The following is a 20490-nucleotide window of genomic DNA, read 5'->3' as shown; positions in this document are numbered from 1 at the left end:
ATATATATATATGCTGTTTTCGAATAGCTTATCTAGCATCAGCAGTGAAGGAACCTAGGCACATTCTGAAATGTTCAAATTCTGTTTGCAAGATGCCATTGGTTTTGACAAAAAATGTTGAGCAAAATCCAATCAATCATATGGAAAACTGCACAAGAAGAGGGTGCTCCACAAATCCATGATGGCAGCTTTTTGCTTTTCTATAAAAGATTTATGAAACAATAATGCTATAATAATTCCTTTTTCTTTGGATAGTAACTAATAATTAATGCTACAATCATCATCTTCCAACTTCAAATTTGCAGCTTCGTAAAGGCGCACATTGAACTTTGGCTGGCGAGATTAGGATTAACGATGACAGTAAGCAGTCTCCGAGCATTTCGTTTGGGAAGCTGATTTTGATAGAAATTAAACTCTGCTCAGCACCAAATATTGCTTGCTCTAATCTAGGAGTATCTTATTCCATAACGGAACAAGAATTCTACCTATTATACGTGAAACCTGTCATGGAAAAGTTAAGACACCATACATCTTCCCACAATGTCATTAAGGATTGAAAGAACCATAGGCTCTCCAACTCATCTGTAGGTTGGATTTTCTATATCAGTTTCATTATAGCACCTTTGTTTGGTTGATTTTATCAAGCTCTTTGACGTGATAAACTTTGTTTTATTTTAGAGAACTACTTATCAATTCTTGTACTAATTAGCTCATCAGCTTTCTTCAATTTATTGACAATTTGACATCCAATGTGATTGAGACTTGAGAGGGTAAATCGTAATAAAATGAAATAATTAAAATATTGGAACTCAATCGATAAAGTTGGAATATTAAAATATTTAAATTCAACTCAATTTATTATTCAAGTAACTTAAGTCTAAATTTGACTTAATAGTTAATGAATCAGATTCAATTTTTACCAATCAAGATCAAGTAACTCACTAAAAGCTTTACTTGCATAATTTTTACCTTGTACCAAGAGTAAAAATTAAAAAAAAAAAAATTCCTCACTTTGAAACTCACCTTCTTGAAAAATACAAAAAATCATATATTAATCAACACACAATTCAATCATTAAACAGAAGATTTCGATAAACACAATTTAATGAAATAGTGTATATATGTTTGCTTTCAAATTCTTCAAAATTGACGTTCACTTTCAGGTAATGAAATGGTTTTATTGTTCCATCATAGTAATAATCTCTTCATCCTTCCGCCTACAAAGAAATATCTACTAGATAACAACAAACCGTATACGACGTTCACTCCAATTGCGATTGACAACTGCAATTATTTTTTTAAGTTATCAAGCCGTTTTCCTTAGCTAGAGGGTTAACCTTGATGAAGATTGACGGAGCCATGTATGTTGTGAAATAACCTTGACACCAAAGCCCAAGCGGCAGAGAGAACACAACACCGATCTGTTAATTTGTCCTTTATGTTGTTTGTTCGATGTTGATCCTTTGCTTCACATTGTTTCTCCTTTGCTAGCCTAGCCTATAGCCCAGCAGAGATTATACCATGCATTGTACAAAATTTACTACTGCCCTTAGAACTTAGGTAATCATTGTTGCGCCTGAATCAATAATCACAATAATACAGAAACAATAGACAACAATCAATAATCAAATACGCAGAAAAAATAAAGCACATCAAGATTTACGTAAAAAATCCTCTAGTGTAGAGGGAAAAAACTACGGGCTGCCAGAAAAATCTTCACTATCAAATAATAGTTATACGAAGTTCTTCTCTAGCTAAAACTAGAGCTAATCAACAACTAGAGAAACAATTAGAGAAATCTCACCAAATAAGTGACTCAACAAATACACCCTGGATTTGTTCCTAGAGAGCTTCAAACCCGATCTTCATCGTTCAGAATGTAAAACTCTGAATCATAAACCTCCTGACAAGGTTCCAACTCAATCGGACCACGGATCGACTTCCGTTCAACCAACTCTCCCTTCTCCTTTTTTTCTCTCTGCTTTTTTTGGCTTTTTTTCTTTCTCTGCTTGGTTTTCGACACACACCTAAAACAACATCACCTCTTTTTTTATTAAGTAGCTAGGGCTCTGTGTAAAATAAAAAATCAAGGCCCATGGCCTTTACTTGGTCCAAAACCACTTACATGAGATTGGACCCCATTTTCCTAACAATCTCCCCCTCCAGCCCCATTAGGAGGAGATTCATCACCATAGCAGTTTCATTTGGAACTTACCTTGGCCAGGGAACTCATTCAGGCCAAGTTACTGCAAAGCTCAAGCTTTTCCCTGGGAAGTATCTTAGTCAACATATCTGCTACATTCTTATCAATATGAACTTTCTTCAATAACATCTGCTGTTCTTCAATCACTGAACGTAACCAATGATATCTAACATCAATGTGCTTTGTTCTAGCATGGTACATGGTATTCTTACTCAAATCTAAAGCACTCTGGCTATCATAAAATACCACATACTCTTTCTGATTCAACCCCAATTCAAAAAGAAAACGTTTCATCCAAAACATTTCTTTACATGCTTCAGTTGCTGCAATATACTCAGCTTCTGTAGTTGACAAAGCAACACACTTCTGTAAATTAGACTGCCAAGATACAGCTCCTCCTGCAAAAGTGAACAAATACCCTGAAGTAGATTTCCTACCATCAAGATCGCCTACCATGTCAGCATCAGTAAACCCTTCTAGAACTGGTTGTGAAACTCCATAAGTCAAGCATATTTTTGAGGTACCCCTCAAATATCTAAAAATCCATTTTACTGCTTCCCAGTGAACCTTCCCTGGATTAGAAAGAAATCTGCTCACTACACCAACTGCATGAGCAATGTCAAGCTTTGTACAAACCATAAGATACATTAAAGAACCGACTGCAGAGGAATAAAGAATACTAGACATAGCTAGTTGCTCTTTTTTAGACACTGGACAAGATTTTTTACTTAGATGAAAATGGTTGGCAAGTGAACTGCTAACTGATTTAGTATGTTGCATGTTGAATCTACCAAGCATTCGTTCAACATATTTTTCCTGTGACAATCACAGCTTTTCAGCTCTCCTATCCCGGATAATGTTCATACCAAGAATCTACTTTGCTAGACCTAAATCCTTCATATCAAAGGACTAAAAGAATCAAACTTCTTGTTTCAAGCCATACAAGCTTTTCTTCAATTTGCAAACTAAGTGCTCTTTCCCTTTCACTTCAAAACCCTCAGACTGATTCATATAAATGTCCTCTTACAAATCACCATGCAAAAATACAGTTTTAACATCAAGTTGCTCAAGTTCAAGATTCAAACTAGCTGCCAATCCCAGTACCACTCGAATAGAACTCATTTTTACAACTGGAGCAAAAATCTCATCAAAATCGATGCCTAATTTCTGAGAAAAACCTTTTACTACCAATTGAGCTTTGTACCTCACTAGTTTATCACCATCTTTTTTCAACTTGAACACCCATTTATTCTTTAATGGCCTCTTCCCTGTTGGAAGTTTAACAAGATCATAAGTACTATTCTTTCGTAATGACTCCATCTCTTCTTTCATTGCTTTTAACCAGTGCTCTCTATCCAGAGTAGCCTGCACTTCTTGAAGCTTTCTGGCTCCCCTTCACTGGTAACTAAAATAAAATCTGAACTTGAATACCTGGTAGATGGCCTGCGCTCTCTGGTAGATCTCCTGGGCTGAGACTCTACATCACTTGATGCTGAAGGTAGCTCCCCCTGCTCAACACTCTCAGGTAGAGAGGATTGCTCCCCCTACTCAAAACTAATAGCATCTGGCTCATTACCAACTGTGGCTGGCTCATTCATATCCCCAAGTTCTGTTTCTGGCTCATTTTCACCATCTGTGGCTCTTTCCTGTGAAATCTCTGTCGGTGTTGAAACATCACACTCAACAGTAACTCGTATAGTCTTCTCATTTTTCTCAAGGTCTGCTATGGTTTTTTTTTCATGAAAGACCACATCTCTGCTTCTGACTGTCTTTTTCTTTACTGGATCCCATACCCTGTAGTCAAATTCCTCATCACCATATCCTACAAACACACACTGTGTAGCTTTACTGTCAAGCTTTGACCTCTGCTCTTTTGGCACATGCATGAATGCTTTACACCCAAAAACTTTCAAGTGAGAGTATGAAGTATCTTTTCCTGTCCACACTCTTTCTAGAATGTCAAAGCCCAAAGGAACTGATGGTGACCTGTTAAGTAAATAACAAGCTGTGTTGACTGCTTCACCCCAGAATGGCTTTGGTAATTTTGACATCCTCAACATACATCTGACTTTTTCCACAATGGTGCGATTCATTCTTTCAGCTATACCATTATGCTGCGGTGTTCTAGGTTCTGTCCTCTCATGCCTGATCCCATGCTTTGAGCAATACTCTTCAAAGCCTTTAGATGTGTATTCCCCACCATTATCAGTTCGAATACACTTCAAGGGTAACCCTGTCATCCTTTCAACCATGGCATGAAATTTTTGAAAATACTGCAGTACCTGACTTTTATATTTCAACATATACACCCAAGTCTTACGTGAAACATCATCAATAAAAGTAACAAAATATCTACTACCACCTAATGACTCAACCTCAATGGGACCACATACGTCAGAATAAATTAATTCCAATCTATTTTATTTTCTCTAAGAACTTTTACGAAAAGAAACTCTATGATGCTTACCAAACAAACAATAATCACATGAATCGAGAGACATACCTTTGGTCAAGGGAATGAGAGAGTACCTTGCCAAAACCTGTAACCCTTTTTCACTCATGTGTGTCAGCTTCCTGTGCCACAAGTTTACTGAAGCATCATTTTCAACGGTATTTACCTGGTTACCGTTCAATTACATCCATGTCTTATACATTGTGCAGCATAGTTTTTCCCTTGCAACTACCATAGATCCTTTGAAAAGCTTTAACTGTCCATTCTTTTGTCGGCTTTCATATCCCTCCTTATCAAGGACATTAATAGCAAGCAAGTTCATTCTCATATCTGAAATGTGTCTGACATCTCTCAAAGTCAACATGCAGCCTGTACTAGTTTGTACAACAATATCACCAATCCCAACAATCTGTGACACACTCTTGTTTCCCATTTTGGTACAACCAAAGTCTCCTGCTTTGTAAGTTGTAAACAACTCTCTTTTAGGAACACAATGATATGCCGCTCCTATGTCAACTATCCACTCAATGCCGGGATCACTAACATGATTACAATCACCATGTGTATAAATCAAAGTAACTAAATCACTATCTGAATTCACTGCTGTAACATTGCTATTATCTGAACTCTTGCTTTTCTCATCTTTTCGTTCTTGCTTCAAGATTTTACAGTTTCATTTTATATGACCCGTCTTACCACAATGGAAACACTTCACTTTATCTCTAGAATTGGATCTATGTTTAGACTTACACGTTGCAATCTTTTTAACAAGCATAACTTTATTCATACTTGTTTTTCTCTCATACAATGCTGTCAATTTTTCTCAAACAATGTGAGCATCTGATTCCTGCGTTACATGATGGAATACGCTGATATCAACCCATTTTCTGATTGTAGCCAGCGTTTTTCTACCTAGCTTCTTCCAGCTTTCATCTTTCATATCTGTTGGTTTAGCCGAATCACCCAATACTGGCTCATACAAATCTTTGCAGTATAGATGATCCTCCATCATAGGCTTCCAAATTGAATAATTTGATGCTGTCAATTTTATCATGGAACCTGTATCACCCTCCATGATCTCAAACAGAATTTACTTCTATCCTGGGTTGCTTCTGTATCGATGTCTCAAAATAACCCTCGCTCTGATACCACTTGTTGCGCCTGAAGCAATAATCACAACAATACAGAAGCAATAGACAATAATCAATAATCAAATACGCAGGAAAAATAAAGCACACCAAGATTTACGTGAAAAACCCTCCAGTATAGAGGGAAAAAACCACAGGCCGCCAGAAAAATCTTCACTATCAAATAATAGTTATACAAAGTTCTTCTCTAGCTAAAACTAGAGCTAATCAATAACTAGAGAAATAATTGGAGAAATCTCACCAAATAAGTGACTCAATAAATACACCCTGGATTTGTTCATAGAGAGCTTCAAACCCGATCTTCACCGTTTAGAATGTAAAACTCTGAATCATAAACCTCCTGACAATGTTCCAACTCAATCGGACCACGGATCGACTTCCGTTAAACTAACTCTCCCTTCTCCTTTTTCTCTCTCTGCTTTTTTTGACTTTTCTTCTTTCTCTGCTTGATTTTCGACACACACCTAAAACAACCCCACCTCTTTTTTTATTAAGTAGCTAGGGCTCTGTGTAAAATAAAAAATCAAGACTCATGATCTTTACTTGGTCCAAAACTACTTACATGAGACTGAACCCATTTTCCTAACAATCATTACCGTCGTGCAATTGTTAATCTGTAAAGTCTGGCATTCATTACACTCAATAATTTGAATGTTATCGAGCCCACATCCATACGGGACCACTCAACTGCTTCCCTTCACTCAGGTGTACCAAAGAACGGAAATAAGAGGAAATTTACCGTAGGAATGTGATTTATTAGAAGATTATTAGATTTTTAATTTTAATAATCAGAATTTAAATTTTAATAATATTAAATAAAAAAATTCCTTATGAAAAACTCCAAATTAATAAATATTACTGTTGCAGCAACTCGGATTAATAATATAGTAATTAACTAACGAGTTGTGTTCACTGATGATAGCATACAAAATTGTACTATATTATCCGTGGTAGCGAGATCTATATTCATTAATGCATCAAATTAGAAAATTGTTCTTGCACTTTCATCAAATAGCGCTTTTAATAGGAAATGAGAATAAGGATGGGAAAGAACACTGAGCCTTCTTAGCTATATCTGACTTTGAGTGATCATATGCATAGCATTGAGCAATATGAGCTTGAATCAAAGCCACGTGACTAAGCTTTATTTTCCTAAAACACCAGGAAATGGGTATTGGCCAAAACGGTCACGTGACCTTATATGCATATATATATATATATATATATATATATACGTGTGTGTGTGTGTGTGTGTGTTACTTCAGATACAATCTTTCTGTTTGTTCCTGCAAACAAAGACCCATATTCAACATGTGTACTTTATCATTTTGAATATAATCACATGACCATTATTAGCCATACTCTGTAAAAACATGCATAGAGAAGTTTCAGCGCAAAATTGATTTATTACAAGAGATCAGTCGCTTATATTGGTTTATGGACTAGCTACAAAGTATCAAGGGTACAGTGTCTTATTACGGTAAACTGTAACCTCTCTCTTTGTCCAGGTATAGTCTAATACAATGCAAGGCTTCAAGGAACTTATCTTCTATATCACTCAAAACAACAGCAAGCTTTAATTATGGGTAAGCTTCTAATGCTTCTTTTTTTTAACAAAATGTTTTGATGAGAAACAATTATTCTATTTCAGATGTATAGTAGGTTTCAACAGAAAATTTATAAATTTACATATCATCTAGCAAGAAGATTATTGATAACGAGAATCGAACATAAATTCTATAAGTATTCAATCTTTATTAACTCCAATTAAACCCGTTAGGGATTCATACTATGCAGCATCTGACATGCTACGTAATTAAAATTAACAAACTGCTTCTTAAGCCCTTAATTGTCTCTATTGCAGGTGGACCCAGTAAAAGTTGGAGGAACCACCACAGAAGAAGAAACCTTGAACCTCTTGCTCCTTGAACCATGATCATGATCAGTAGCATTGATTCTAGGACTAATCTCTGGGCTATCGATCCACCCCATCATTTCATCAGCAAATCCTTGGTCACCAAAACTCACTTCTCCAATATCTGAGCCATCTGAATCCAACCCATGTTGCCGAAACCCAATCCATTCATTGCTACAATCTGAAACGCTGGAGCTGTCCCAATTAGCAAAGGAGGGTGGCTCATCGGCCACATAGGGCACAATGATGCTTGGTTGCACCACTTTTTCAATATTCTTCATGTCAACTGGGTTCTGGTATTGGTAGTTTCTAAAGTGGAATATACTGGCAAAAGTGAAGTGGTCACTCACTCTACTTTTTGTCGACTTGTTTTCGGTTGTCCTAGCCATGATACTTTGTAGGTTCTTGCTCAATTTGGCCTTCAATGAAGAGAAACTAAGTCCATGCCGCCCATCAGATTGGGACATAAAACCTCCATTAGAAGGAGAAGAACCTGACTCTGTCAAACTATGATTAACCGATGCAAAATTGGTTCTAGCATTTTCCCCACGTAGAGCACGAGCTGCTTCATCATAAGCTCTAGCAGCTTCTTCTGGAGTATCATAAGTCCCTAGCCACAGTCTCACACGTTGAGATGAGTCCTTGATTTCTGCCACCCATCTTCCCGAGGGTCTTTGCCTGACTCCAACAAACCTTCGAACCATTGGTTTTGTTGGTTGAGGCATGGTGTTGTTGATGGTGTTGTTGACAGCTGTTGTCTTGGCTGTTTCGGATCCTGCCATTAGCACCAAAAGTTGCAAGTAGAATTATAGCACAACGAATTGTTTAGCTGAGAAATTAGCCTTCTTTGATTCAGTGAAGACTAGTTAATTAATTGGATGTAGCATGGATTGTAGGAACCTGCTGCAATATATATAAGCTGGCTCCAAAGTAATGATGTCAGTATTAGGTATATACCCATCTCTATTATCAGCTTCTTCTTTCCGTATTGCATTTTTTTAATCTCCAATTGTCTCCCGGACGTGCTTGCAAATTGCCTTCGGCTTTGGTTATAAAGATGCCCAAAGGCCAAAGCTCAACTTGCCAAAATTCCATTCACGGATAAATCTATTTATTAATTATTTAACTTGTCTAAATTTCATCGATGTTGAAGTATTAAATTTTGATTGTTAAAATTAAAAATTTAATATTTTATTAACGGATTGAATAGTTATTAACAAAAATCTATTTATTTGTAGTATAATCGATGAAATTTAACTTCTACTTAATATAAATAAATTTATAAGTTTTGGCATTTATATTAATCAAAATTAATCATAATTTTTCAATAATGGCATGAATTATTAGTAGAACATTGAATTTTTATTTTTAATGATTAAAATTCAAATCTCAATAATTTCAAATTTATAAAAATTAATCATAAACCATTGAAAATCTATATAGAATCATGTAAAATGTACGTCTATTTACTTGATTTTGTGAGATTAAATAATATAAGTTACAAATCATGTAAATTAAATTAATATTTATAAGCCGTGCATGAACAGAATTAAAAGCTGAAGAAAAGCGGCTTAATAGAAAAATTACGAAGGGAAGGGGACAAGAAAAGGGGCGGTCGGAATTTGGAAGCATGTAAATGAAGAACGGATGATTAGGAACGTTGGATACTCAATATTAAAATCCGGCGGGAAAGTTTTAGTTTAATTAATACTGACGTGGAGGTCAACCGTTGGTGTTTAGCACTTGTACAAAGAATGATTCGTGGGGCTCCCTTAGCTCCGTACCGTGTCCTTCGTGTTTGTTGTATTTTCCTACCCGAATTGCCCCACCTCCCACGGCTTAATTACAACAAAATTATGACCTTTAATCATTAATTAAATCAATAATCTTCGTCTTCATTAGCCATTGGATTAAGACTGTTGTCATCAAATGCGGCCTTAGATTCCCTAAATTCCTTTCCTCCAAGGAAGTAACCAAATTTGTCCATTAGCCCGTGGATTTTGCACATCGGAAACATGTGGAATGACAGGTGGCATGTTCCACGTGTGCCTCTCTGCACCTGAGGCCAATGGGCTTTGATAATTTCTCTAATTTAATTATAAACTTTGGATGTTGACAATTATAATTCTAATAAAACCTTTTTCCTAATTGTTGTTTAATTATTATAATTCATGGAATCCGAAGTTGAAAATGTTTATATTAAGGCACTCTTAATCTTAAACTACAACTACTATTAGAGAAAACATGTTTTTTTTTTTTTTTTTGTCTCTTTTTTTTGTCGTTGGTTAGCAAATTAAACTTCAAATACCTTTCCGATGAAATCAATACATTATCTCCTCCCATTAATTAAAAGGAAGAAACATAGTCTAAGCAAACTTATTCTAATTAGATGTATCATATATCAATAATTGTTGATGCAACAAATCAATACGGTTGATGTAAGGGTTGTTGGAATGCATTTGTTACGAAGTACTGTATGTCTTAAGATTCGAAAACATGATTTCATAATTTTATTTTTAAAAAAATCTATATTGATAAATGAAGAATAAACCTTATAGTTATAGTTCAGTCTTTACCTATTAAATGTGAGATCCAGTAATACTATAACATATATATCTATATAATATTTATTTATTTATTCATTCATTTGATGGACCATGCCTTTTTTTTTAATCAATTGAAATTTTGCATATTCTATTTGCCTATGGTTAAATAGAAAGGAACGTTGGAAACTGCTTCCGGTCCAAGATTTAGTCTTCATTTGGATTTAATGATACTTTCGATGCGGTGTAATTAAACTCATCTCATCATTAGTTAAATCAAATATTAAATTTAATGAAATTAAATTAACATAAATTTTTTATTAATTTTTTTAATTACAATTATAGTAATTTTTTTTTTCAATTACAGTTATAATAACTTTAATTATTATTTTCAGTATCGTTATAACCAATCTTATTATACATCTAAATTGAGCTTTACTGAAGTTTTTGTTAAGAACACCTGCTTCAATTGTAACGAAAATGTTAAATAGAATAATTCAGTTATTGTCCTTTCTTCATTTCTTACTTAAGTAAAGAAACAAAACAGATGGTGACAATGAAACCTGAATCATAATTTGAAGAGACGAAACCTGGTGATTATTATTGGAAGTTTTTGATGTTGGTTTAGTTTCTTTTTCTTTTCTCAATTAAAAAAAAAAAGGTCTAAAAAAGTATATACGAAATTGTAATGGGTGTTTTATTTCTTTTTCCTTTATCGGATGCAAGATTTCTTTACTAAAAAAAGAAAAAGAAAAGAATGGGTGGGTTGGATTTTGGGGATAAAAAAAACCTAACCCATATCTAATCTGAATATCTGATCAGGTAAGATTTGAAATATGTTTTAATATTTTATATATTTAAAATTATAAGAATTTAATTTTTAATCATTAAAAATATTTTACCAGCACACTTCATGATTGTTTGTAAAATATGTGTTAATTTAACTTGCCATTTATATATTGATCAATTTCTTTAATTTCTTATCTTCTTTTAAGCAATTTGTGTATTTTGCTTAGGTTTCTAGTTGAAAATGGAACCATTTTAATTTCCTTATTTCCATTTTCTTTATCCAAATATAAAGTAGTAAATAAAATGTAGTGGTAATTGGATTTGAAAGTGGATATGATTTGACATATTAAGTGTGACGCTAATTTGACGAATCTAGTCATAAATCCCAAATGTTTCTAAAATGGCCATTGTAATCTCTTCAAAAAAAAAAAAAGGCTATTCTGATTGTAAAACAGGTTGGAGGAAATACCACAGGCAAGCTGCTGGTAGGCCGATCCAATGCCTTCCCAATCATCAGAGGAAGAGCACAGCCACAGAAGCCACTTGGGCCTGGTAGGTTTGCAATGGTCGAGAATGGTCTTGGGTCTTGTTGTGAGGAAGAGAATGGCCATGGGTCTTGGAAACAGTTGTTTTCAGCTCATCCTTCTCAACCCTATGAGAATCCGTTTCCGTCCTGCGTGCAAGGAATTTAATGGCAAGGGTTTTCATGTTAAAGATTATGTGGTTTTAGGGCACATGCAGTTAAGGGTCAAGAATAAAATGAACATTATCCTCTCAAATTTGTTATAATTTTGACAAAAAAAAAAAAAAAACTATCCTGATTTTGCTACCTCAGATAAAAGAAAAAAAAAAGAAAAGAAATGAGAATTATTTCAATCAGAGATCATTATGTGCTTGATGAACCCTTTCTTGCTTACGAGGAGCTAATGCATATCTTTGCTCTTTGACCAGGCAGACCATTCTCTTTGCTTAATCAGTTTCAAGTTTCTGCTTGTCCTGCATTCATTTCAGAATTTCTAGAAGCAGAATCAGGCTGAGCTTGGTTTATTTGATTTCCTATGGAACGTTCAGGGCATGGTAGAAACCACTGTCGAGAATGATCAGTTAAAGTCTCAGGACTATCCATAGATTGAGTTATCCTGAATGTTGCTGGTCTCATATATTTTGCTTCAGAAGAGTCCTGCAATGGTAAACGGCAGAATGGACATGTGGATTGTTTTCTTAGCCATACGTCGATGCAAGAAAGGTGAAAGTAGTGGCCGCATTCAGGCATGATTCTTAGAACTTCTTTCTCTTGGTACTCACCCAAACATATGGAGCATCTGCGCAGAAGGAAAAGTAGTCAACCTTATTGTCATCTATCTTCAATTTTAATACGAAAACTCTATTCCCCACCTAAAAGGTTTCCTCAACCACTTGGGGAATAGGACTTTTGGCCATCATTGACAAATGGAATGAAGTTTCCACTTATAAAAGAGACTGAATGGCTGAACTTACTGTGCATCTTCTGTAGAGCTGAACGCCTCACTGTTGAACCTCAAGGTGGGTATTGCAGCAACTACAATTGGTTCAACGCCTCTAATCTGTTGCTCTGGCTGCCAACAAAAAAGAAATGGTGAAAACCCAAAGCTCAAAACTGAAACATCTATCTGATACTTTATCCCTCATCCCAAAAAAGAAACATCTAATCTGATAAATATATATATATATATATATATATGCAAGGAGCAGGAGCCTTTTGGCTATATATGCAAGGAGTTCTGAATATATGAATGATGTGAGGACAAGGAATCAAATCCAATTCAAGTCCACTGCTGGTTCTTTTCTGCATCAATTTTAAGAAATTGATTTTCAGTACCTATGCTCTACAATTTTAAGAAACTGGTGATCTGAATATAAACAGGCCACCTGACGTCACATACCATCTATACAAGAACTCAGAGGGGAACCAAAGAAAGAGAGGAAATTAATGAACAGAAAAGTTCTTTTTATCAGATAAAAAAATCAGTTCAGAGAATGAAATGTACCTGTTCAAAATCAATCCTGGACTCAGTCCGAAACATTTCCCTTGACAGGGCCCCTCTAATCCTCCCACAAATTATTCTTGTGCAAACAAACACAATAAAAGTGGCACTCATTCCAAAACCAATGACAGTTGTGATCAAATTCGTGCCTGAACTGAACATCTTTAACTGCCTGTTTCTTGAACCAACTCCAAAAACAAACCAATAGCGGCAATCACAAGACCAAAGTAAGATGTAAAAACAAAGGAAACCAGAACAACACCCCCAAATTCCTATAGCTATAACAAGATAACATACAAAAGAGATTGTACACAAACAAACTACTAAGGCCTAAAAGAAAAATAGAGAGGCAGAGAGGGAGCAATGAATACAAATAAAGAAAAAAAAAAACAAAGACCCAGATCAGAATTTTCCGAGAAACGGCATGTTTCAAAGCAAAACTAGGAAAAATGCCTGTTTCTAATCACAAAATAAACCTACCACATGGAGTTATATTGCCTTGGATGGAGTCAAGAGTTAATATTGAGGGGCCATGAATGGATAATGGGGATGACACTTGAGAAAAGAGAGTTGCGAAAGGAAGAAGACAGTTCGTTTCCTTCTTCTTTCATCTTTGGAACTGTATTCAAGGGGTCCAGTTTGTAGCCGTGGACCCTCCAAAGGATTTTAGTATATCGGACGGTTGACATAGAAGCAGGTAGTCAGTTTTCGCGGCAAAATTCCAAGAGAATCAATGGTAAAAAAAAAAGTGGATATAAATCTTTATTGGATTCTTTTGCAAGGTGATATGTTTCAATTTCAAGGTAGAGAATCTCATTGTCTGCTGCTTTGCATCTCTGTTACATTTCCTTTATCTTACTTTGCTGCCTTTGGATAAGCCTAGTCTAAGGTCCAATGATTAGGATTTTTTATTTAGAGGGCATAGCTTAACGGTGTCGTCTAAGCATTTCCACCTTCCAATGATGAACCAGGACTCAATAGAATTTGTCTAGAAAAGATGGATTCTTTTTTTCAGTATCTGGTTTAACAATTAACAGCTCAGAAGAAGAATACTTGGAACTCATCTGGGATTGTTCTTTGTTCTAAAAATACCATTTTTTTATCTGTGAATGTTGCTTTGCTTGCTAATGAGATTTTCTTTCTATAAACAAAGAACATCTGATTCGAAGATGTTTGCCTTGCTCAACACGCGCATTTTCTTCAATACATTGGTTCCACCAGACGTCCCAGTTTGCAATTATTTTCTCTATTTTCTTAAATCAAGTCTTAATCATTCAAGAATAATGATGATTAACATGCACGCTTAATGCACGAACATACCTGGCATATTTTTTTACTTTGAACTTCTTCCTTGGATTAAGCCTTTGATAGTATGATCAATAATTGACTTTCCCTTACACCAAAATTTTCTATATATCTGTGATTGATTTGAATTTTGGTCCTATAATTGGTTGTTTAAGTAGTGGACCTTGTGTTTCGCAACATCATTATCATCAAACCACTTCTTTCTAGGCTTAACATGTCTTGAAGAGTGATCATATTCAGCCTTAACATCATTTAATTTCAATCATAACAAAGCAGGATGATTCCCAATTTGGGAGGGTAATATAATGAAGTAGCACCGGCATAGAGCAAGATGATTCCTTTGCTCGATGAGTATTGACCCAATATTAGCTCAACCAGAGTCATTGCTTTCTGGTGGCACGAGGAACTTTTATCCTTTGATTGGAGGCCTAATGGTTTCAAATAGGATCTAGCACCTTGGAAGCTCGTAGAAGTTGCCCAAATGAAGTTGAGGCCATATTTTCATGGCTGAAGCAGCAGCTGTGTGCTTTATAGCAGAAATGCAAGAGAGAGGCAGACAAAGCTAATCACTGTTAAGTTGTGGACTTTTGCCGTATTGTGAGCTAACCTCAAAGTTTAGAACTTGTCATGCAACTTAGCATACCTAGGGCTACCCTTCCATTCTCCATCCAACTCAGGTCACTGAAGCTCTGTCTATAAGCTATAAGATATTCACTAAGCTATACCAACTAAAATCCAAAAACCAGGGAGAAAGCAGAATGAATCAATCTGTTGGCCAGTAAGAGCAACTAGTTTCCTTGCTACTAATCAATTAAGAGCAGTAATGATACATACCGTACAATCCAGTCTTCTCCTCCCATATTTACAATTTCACATCTTTTATGGATCAGAGACCAAATATACATAAAAGTTGCTAGCAACTATATGACATTGCTGAATGCTGTGTGTGAAGCCAAAGGGGATTTATAATCAACAGCCGAATACAGTACAAAGTACAACTTACACCCCCATCAAAACAGGATAGATTTTATTAAATCACAATTTGAGGATTGATACTTCAATTCAAAAGTGCAAAAACAACAGTCACTTAAAACACCCAACTCACCATAAGCAGGAAGCCAGGTTATGAATCAGAAGAACACTCCACAGCTGTGGCAAAAGGCACCTGAATATCCTTATAGAGGCAAACATAGGGTGCATCACAACCAATGTATGGCCCAGCCCATCTCCCTTCAGCAATGTAGCTTGCATCCCAAACTGAAGCATACAAAAACATAGGTTTCTCAGGAAATGCCTCACCTTCCTTCTTTTCTGCTCTCCTCACCACCTTCCCATCAATCAACCACTCTATAGAATCCGGATTCCACTTGATAGTGTATTCATGGAACCCATCAGAGCAATCAAAACCCAGATCATGAATTTGCTCTCTATTCCCAGTTCCTACATCACAATTTATACACAACCTTAGGAACAGAGCAAATCCTTTTAGTACATAAAAAAAGGGTAACTTTTTCTTAATGCAAGAATCTATGAAATTCAAGATAGGTATTTTACAGAGAAACAACATGTTACTATTTTCAAAATAAGTGGAAAGGCTGAGTCTTGAAACTTAAACCTGTAGTGTAGTAGTTGGTTTGGACTATAGTTTGTCTTTGCCGAGGAACTCGAAGTCTATCTCGTCTTGGGATTTGTCTCCTTCGAGGGAGGAAAGGTAGATATTGAAGTTTAGACCACTGGGGTTCCCTTTGGGGCATTGGATGAGAGAACTGAAAGTGCCATAGAGGAATCGAGTGGTGGAACGCCACCTGGCACCTCCTCGGTGATCAAGGTGAGTGTGATTGAGTTGGAGACAGGGCAGTGAGTGCAGGCCTCCGGGGTGTAGTCTATGGCAATTTCTTTGATGGGTTGGGTTTGGTGGTGAAGTGCTGGATCTGCCATCGCTCGCTATCAAAGGAAACGGAGAGTCTTATTTGGTGGGTCAATGCTTGGGTAGCAAGTGTGAAATCGAGTTCCTGAATATATGATACATCCCAATAGCCAATATGACTATTCTGGGGTAGGACAGGAGAGACAAGATGGGAAAGATTTTTATTCGGATTTCAAAAGGACAAGAAGTGTTTCAATTCCGAGAAAAGATAAAATGAATAATTTTTAAAAAAACCATTTTTAGTTTATTTTTATTTTGAGAATATAAAAATATAAATAATATTCGTCCAAGGAAAAAAAAAAGACAATATCTTCCGTTTCCTTTTGCCGTAACGACTAAGGACAAACTTGAATGGCTACCGCATTGTATAAAGTTTTAGGGCTAACCTATGAACCAAACAGGCCAAAGCTCTATTTAACGTAGCCAATAACAACCTGACACATTATCAGGATTTGGGACAGGAGTACCACTCTAGTTGTCTGTGAGAGTAAAGGAGAAGCAGAAGGAGAGAGAGATTGTGTAGTCTTGTAGATAATGGTAGCACACGTGGGATTTATCTCTCTCAGCGTTTCTTTTCCGTCTATGCCATGTATTCCTCGACTTAGCTTCACCAGACGCAGACCATTTGCCAGTAAGCGACATTACACCAACACCGCCTTTTTTTCTCGAATTGTTTGTTTGTGGCTGAATTTAGATGTTTCAGGACATCAACGGGGTTTGAGGAAACACGCCGGTATTGATTGAAATCTTCTGTATTCTGAACTCTTTTGCATTATTCAATTTGATTTGAGAACTATGCGATCGTTTCAAATTACAATATTCCCACTACCCACCATTTATTTGTTCTTGTGAAAGATTTTAATGTCTGTTTCTGCTAGTAGTTGCTTTAAACCGTTTTTCCTCCTTTGCAGCTTTGCTATGCTAAAATTTCTGTTTAGACCCAAATATAATCATCTTTATTAGACATGTAGCAGTAGTGCAAAAGTCCAACTTTTCTTGGATGAAAGTGAAAATTTATCCGTAGCTTTGAAAGTTTTGAACTTTAGTGGAGCTAGTGTAAGTGGTCTAGAAAAATATCGAAACTTTGGTTTGTGGATGTTATGAACTTTACTTTTTGGTTTTGCCTGTGTACTATGGAATTGCTCTTGAAAGGACTTTTGAAATTGGTTGATAATGCTTCATTTTTATGGTTATCGTACAGTGGCAGCAGTGAGTGATGATCCTATCCAAGAATGGATTCTCACGGAAGGAAAAGCAACCCAGATTACAAGGATTCGTCCGGTAGGTGGTGGTTGCATCAATCTTGCAAATCGCTATGACACTGATGCTGGTTCTTTCTTTGTTAAAACAAACAGGTGTGGTGTGCAAAGTTCAAAACTTTTGATGTATTAGGCATTTATAATTCAGCTGAGTTATAGCATGTCAAAGGAATGAAAGTTTTCATTTTGTTGAAAACACTGGATCAGGAGTATTGGTCCATCAATGTTTGAGGCAGAGGCTATTGGTTTAGGTGCCATGTATGAAACTGGAACAATTCGTGTGCCTAAGCCATTTAAGGTAAGAGTCTAAGTTTACTCTAATGCTGAATATTTTGTTTCTTAAATTTCTCGAGTGTTAAGGCTGGTTATCTATGCAGAAAAACTGTTAAGTGTACTTTGTTAATCATTCTAGGTTGGACCCCTTAGAAACAGTGGATCCTACATCATTATGGAATTTATTGAATTTGGTGCATCAAGAAGCAATCAGGTGATTCAGTTTTTTTATTTTTATTTTTTTTGTTGGATAGTAGTTAAAGTAATTTGCCTCTGATACTCTAACTGGTCATCATCTTTTAGTCTGTGTTAGGAAGGAAGCTAGCTGAAATGCATAAAGCTGGGAAATCGGAAAAAGGCTTTGGTTTTCCCGTTGATAATACTATTGGCAGGTGCGTCTTTTAAAGGCCATTATCATTGTCAATCTAAATGGTCATTCATCTAATACCATTTAAAAGAATTTTGCCCATGCTTACCATTTTACTTTGATGGTATTGAGGAATTCAAGATGTCCTCTACGCTTCGGAGCTTCCTTAAAGTTTTAACAATTGAATATGTGCTGCCTTTGTAGTACTCCGCAGATAAATACTTGGTGCTCTGATTGGATTCAGTTTTATGGAGAGCATAGATTAGGTTACCAGCTGAAGTTAGCACAGGACCAGTATGGTGATTCAACCATTTATCAAAAAGGTTTTCCTTGTTCAGAATACTTTTTTCTACTTTTCTTATGTACTTTCTATGTCAAGACTTGCCATATATACTATAACACAGATGATGGAATAAGTTTATCTACCTTGAAAAGAATGGTGTTTTGAATATTATATCTGTGGCTGCATTTATCAATGATGTTGTAACATACAAGTATTTTAATTGATGATTGCAGAGTATTTGCATAATTTATGAAAGAATGTCTCCTGGTTTCTGGTTGTTTGCATGCTGGTAATGACATTTAAACTAGTCCAACTTAAGTTATTAGTGATGACTACCTTCTTTTGTCTACAAGTTATGAATTAATGAGATGATTCAAAAACATCTGAATGTTGAAGTGCAACACTTTTTTTTTTTCACAAACAATTAGGTGAAATATTGGCTTTTAGGAATTCTATATCAAATGAAACATTAGCATGTCAAAGTCCAAGTCATACTCTTTTCAAATACCAATGAAAATCTTATTTACAGGACAAAGGTTGATAAAGAACTTGGCACCTCTTTTTGAAAACATTGTTATAGAGCCATGCTTGTTACATGGAGACTTATGGAGCGGGAATATCAGTTCTGACAAGAATGGCGAGCCAGTTATACTTGATCCTGCTTGTTACTGTAAGTCACTATTTCTGTCAATAAATCACTGTATTGATATATTTGTTTTTCCTTTTCATCCATTCGGAGTTGGATAAACTTTAATTTGTCCCAGCAGCCTAGCGCTCCTGTAGGAACTAATATACTTTTTGGTGGTATTGTGCTTGAATGTAAAAGAATTTAAGTTCAAGATACTGTGGAGTTGAGTTACCTATTGTATCAGTGGTAGCATGAATTCAGGTGGAAATAGCTTCTTAAAGAACTAATTCACCATATCATTCTGCCCCCTACAGATGGACATAATGAGGCTGAATTTGGAATGTCATGGTGCGCTGGCTTTGGAGGATCTTTCTACAGTTCTTACTTTGAGGTAATGTTGTTTTCAAAAAGCTTTATATGTTTTTGTTGTGTATAAAGCTTTACTGGTTACATAGTCTTTCTATTTGCAAGTTTTTTGGTTGAGAAGCTTAAATATTAATCAAATTCCTGTATAATTGCTCTTTGCATTGAAAGACACCTTATTATCTTGTGTCGTCACTAGCACTTGATTTCAAAAAATTGAAAGGTTTTGCAGCAGCAACCTCCAAACCCTACATTCATTCAGGCCTCCATTCGACTCATTCGATGCCATTCCATCCCACGAAACTGCTGAAGCATAAACCTTAATGATTGACTACCCCTTATAAGTCTCTTGATGGTATTGAGTTAGAAATTAACCAGAAACAACATTATCTTGATTTAAGTGTGTTATAGAAAACCCCATCACTACAACCTGAGCTTGATTTTCACTTTCTCGTCCTGCTTCCGTTTACCAGGTGATGCCCAAACAACCAGGCTTTGAGAAGAGGAGAGATCTTTATCTGTTATATCATTACTTAAATCACTACAACCTTTTCGGCTCTGGTTACCGCTCATCTGCTATGTCAATAATAGATGACTATCTGAGAATGCTGAATGTATAGAGACATCGAGACTGAAAGTGTTTGGTACACATCTGTAGGTACAAACTTTGTGTGAGAAGATTATTATCTGCGGAACAAATTCTAGTAAATTGTATATGTAGCTTTTGGTATGAGGAAGATCAATACGAGTAGTATATGCGACTATTGATTCACACTTATTTTGATTAAGATGAACATTCTATCAGAATGGTGCTCGTTTCCTCTGTGCGCTTGTGTATGATGGTGCATGCTAACACAAGAAACCTGGTGATAGTGTGTGTAAGCATGTGCGTCTGCCTGTGCCTTTGCCACCGCACAAGCAAGTCTGTGCTATGAATCTGATAGTTTAATTCCCCAATTTTTCAAGTAAGTGTTGGGTAAATCTTTTTAGTGGAAACAACCAAAGTGACAG

The 20490-nt window shown here is 35.9% G+C and overlaps 4 protein-coding genes and 1 pseudogene across 8 annotated transcripts in view; 2 read left to right on the top strand and 3 right to left on the bottom strand.

Annotated features, from left to right (window-relative positions):
• Positions 1–7648: 7648 nt before the first annotated feature.
• LOC111313304 (uncharacterized) lies at positions 7649–8748 on the bottom strand. Its single transcript, XM_022913968.2, has one exon. The coding sequence runs from the start codon at positions 8498–8500 to the stop codon at positions 7649–7651; it is 852 nt and encodes a 283-aa protein (XP_022769703.2). The 5' UTR covers positions 8501–8748.
• Positions 8749–10899: 2151 nt separating this feature from the next.
• The window catches only part of LOC111304665 (uncharacterized), a 51554-nt gene continuing 41963 nt past the window's right edge, over positions 10900–20490 (top strand). The window contains exon 1 of the mRNA XM_089750604.1: positions 10900–10922. The gene's annotated coding sequence lies outside the window, so the exon portion shown is untranslated. The remainder of the gene's footprint in view (positions 10923–20490) is intronic.
• Positions 11441–13864, bottom strand: LOC111304674 (RING-H2 finger protein ATL80-like). 3 transcript variants are annotated; one of them, XR_002691871.2, is made up of 4 exons: positions 13078–13864; positions 12548–12645; positions 11968–12372; positions 11441–11723 (listed from the first exon to the last, which is right to left on the bottom strand). XR_002691871.2 is itself a non-coding variant. In XM_089750612.1 (4 exons), exons 2-4 carry the CDS (start codon positions 13234–13236, stop codon positions 12030–12032), a joined length of 600 nt encoding a protein of 199 aa, XP_089606738.1. In that variant the 5' UTR covers positions 13237–13262; positions 13555–13860; the 3' UTR covers positions 11806–12029. The 3 variants fall into 3 exon arrangements, 2 of the variants coding, with proteins under 2 accessions (XP_089606738.1, XP_022757201.2); XM_089750612.1 differs by lacking the exon at positions 11441–11723 and having other exon boundaries at positions 11806–12372; positions 13078–13262; positions 13555–13860; XM_022901466.2 differs by lacking the exon at positions 11441–11723 and having other exon boundaries at positions 11806–12372; positions 13078–13252; positions 13555–13858.
• On the bottom strand, positions 15327–16420 carry LOC111304673 (xyloglucan endotransglycosylase/hydrolase protein 8-like; annotated as a pseudogene). Its single transcript, XR_016331423.1, has 2 exons — positions 15995–16420; positions 15327–15819 (listed from the first exon to the last, which is right to left on the bottom strand). The product of XR_016331423.1 is annotated as a xyloglucan endotransglycosylase/hydrolase protein 8-like (transcript).
• Positions 16740–20460, top strand: LOC111304671 (Protein kinase superfamily protein). 2 transcript variants are annotated; one of them, XM_089750609.1, is made up of 9 exons: positions 16740–17039; positions 17508–17661; positions 17773–17863; positions 17978–18052; positions 18142–18230; positions 18410–18528; positions 19018–19158; positions 19431–19507; positions 19953–20460. In XM_089750609.1, the coding sequence occupies exons 1-9, from the start codon at positions 16841–16843 to the stop codon at positions 20097–20099; spliced, it is 1092 nt and encodes a 363-aa protein (XP_089606735.1). In that variant the 5' UTR covers positions 16740–16840; the 3' UTR covers positions 20100–20460. The 2 variants fall into 2 exon arrangements, with proteins under 2 accessions (XP_089606735.1, XP_022757199.1); XM_022901464.2 differs by having other exon boundaries at positions 16745–16937.

This window comes from Durio zibethinus, chromosome 21 (genome assembly GCF_047325235.1).
Source record: "Durio zibethinus cultivar Kanyao isolate XHJ-2024 chromosome 21, ASM4732523v1, whole genome shotgun sequence".
Classification (NCBI taxonomy): domain Eukaryota; kingdom Viridiplantae; phylum Streptophyta; class Magnoliopsida; order Malvales; family Malvaceae; genus Durio; species Durio zibethinus.
Note: the sequence above shows the minus strand (reverse complement) of the source record. Positions and strands in the feature narration are given on the sequence as shown.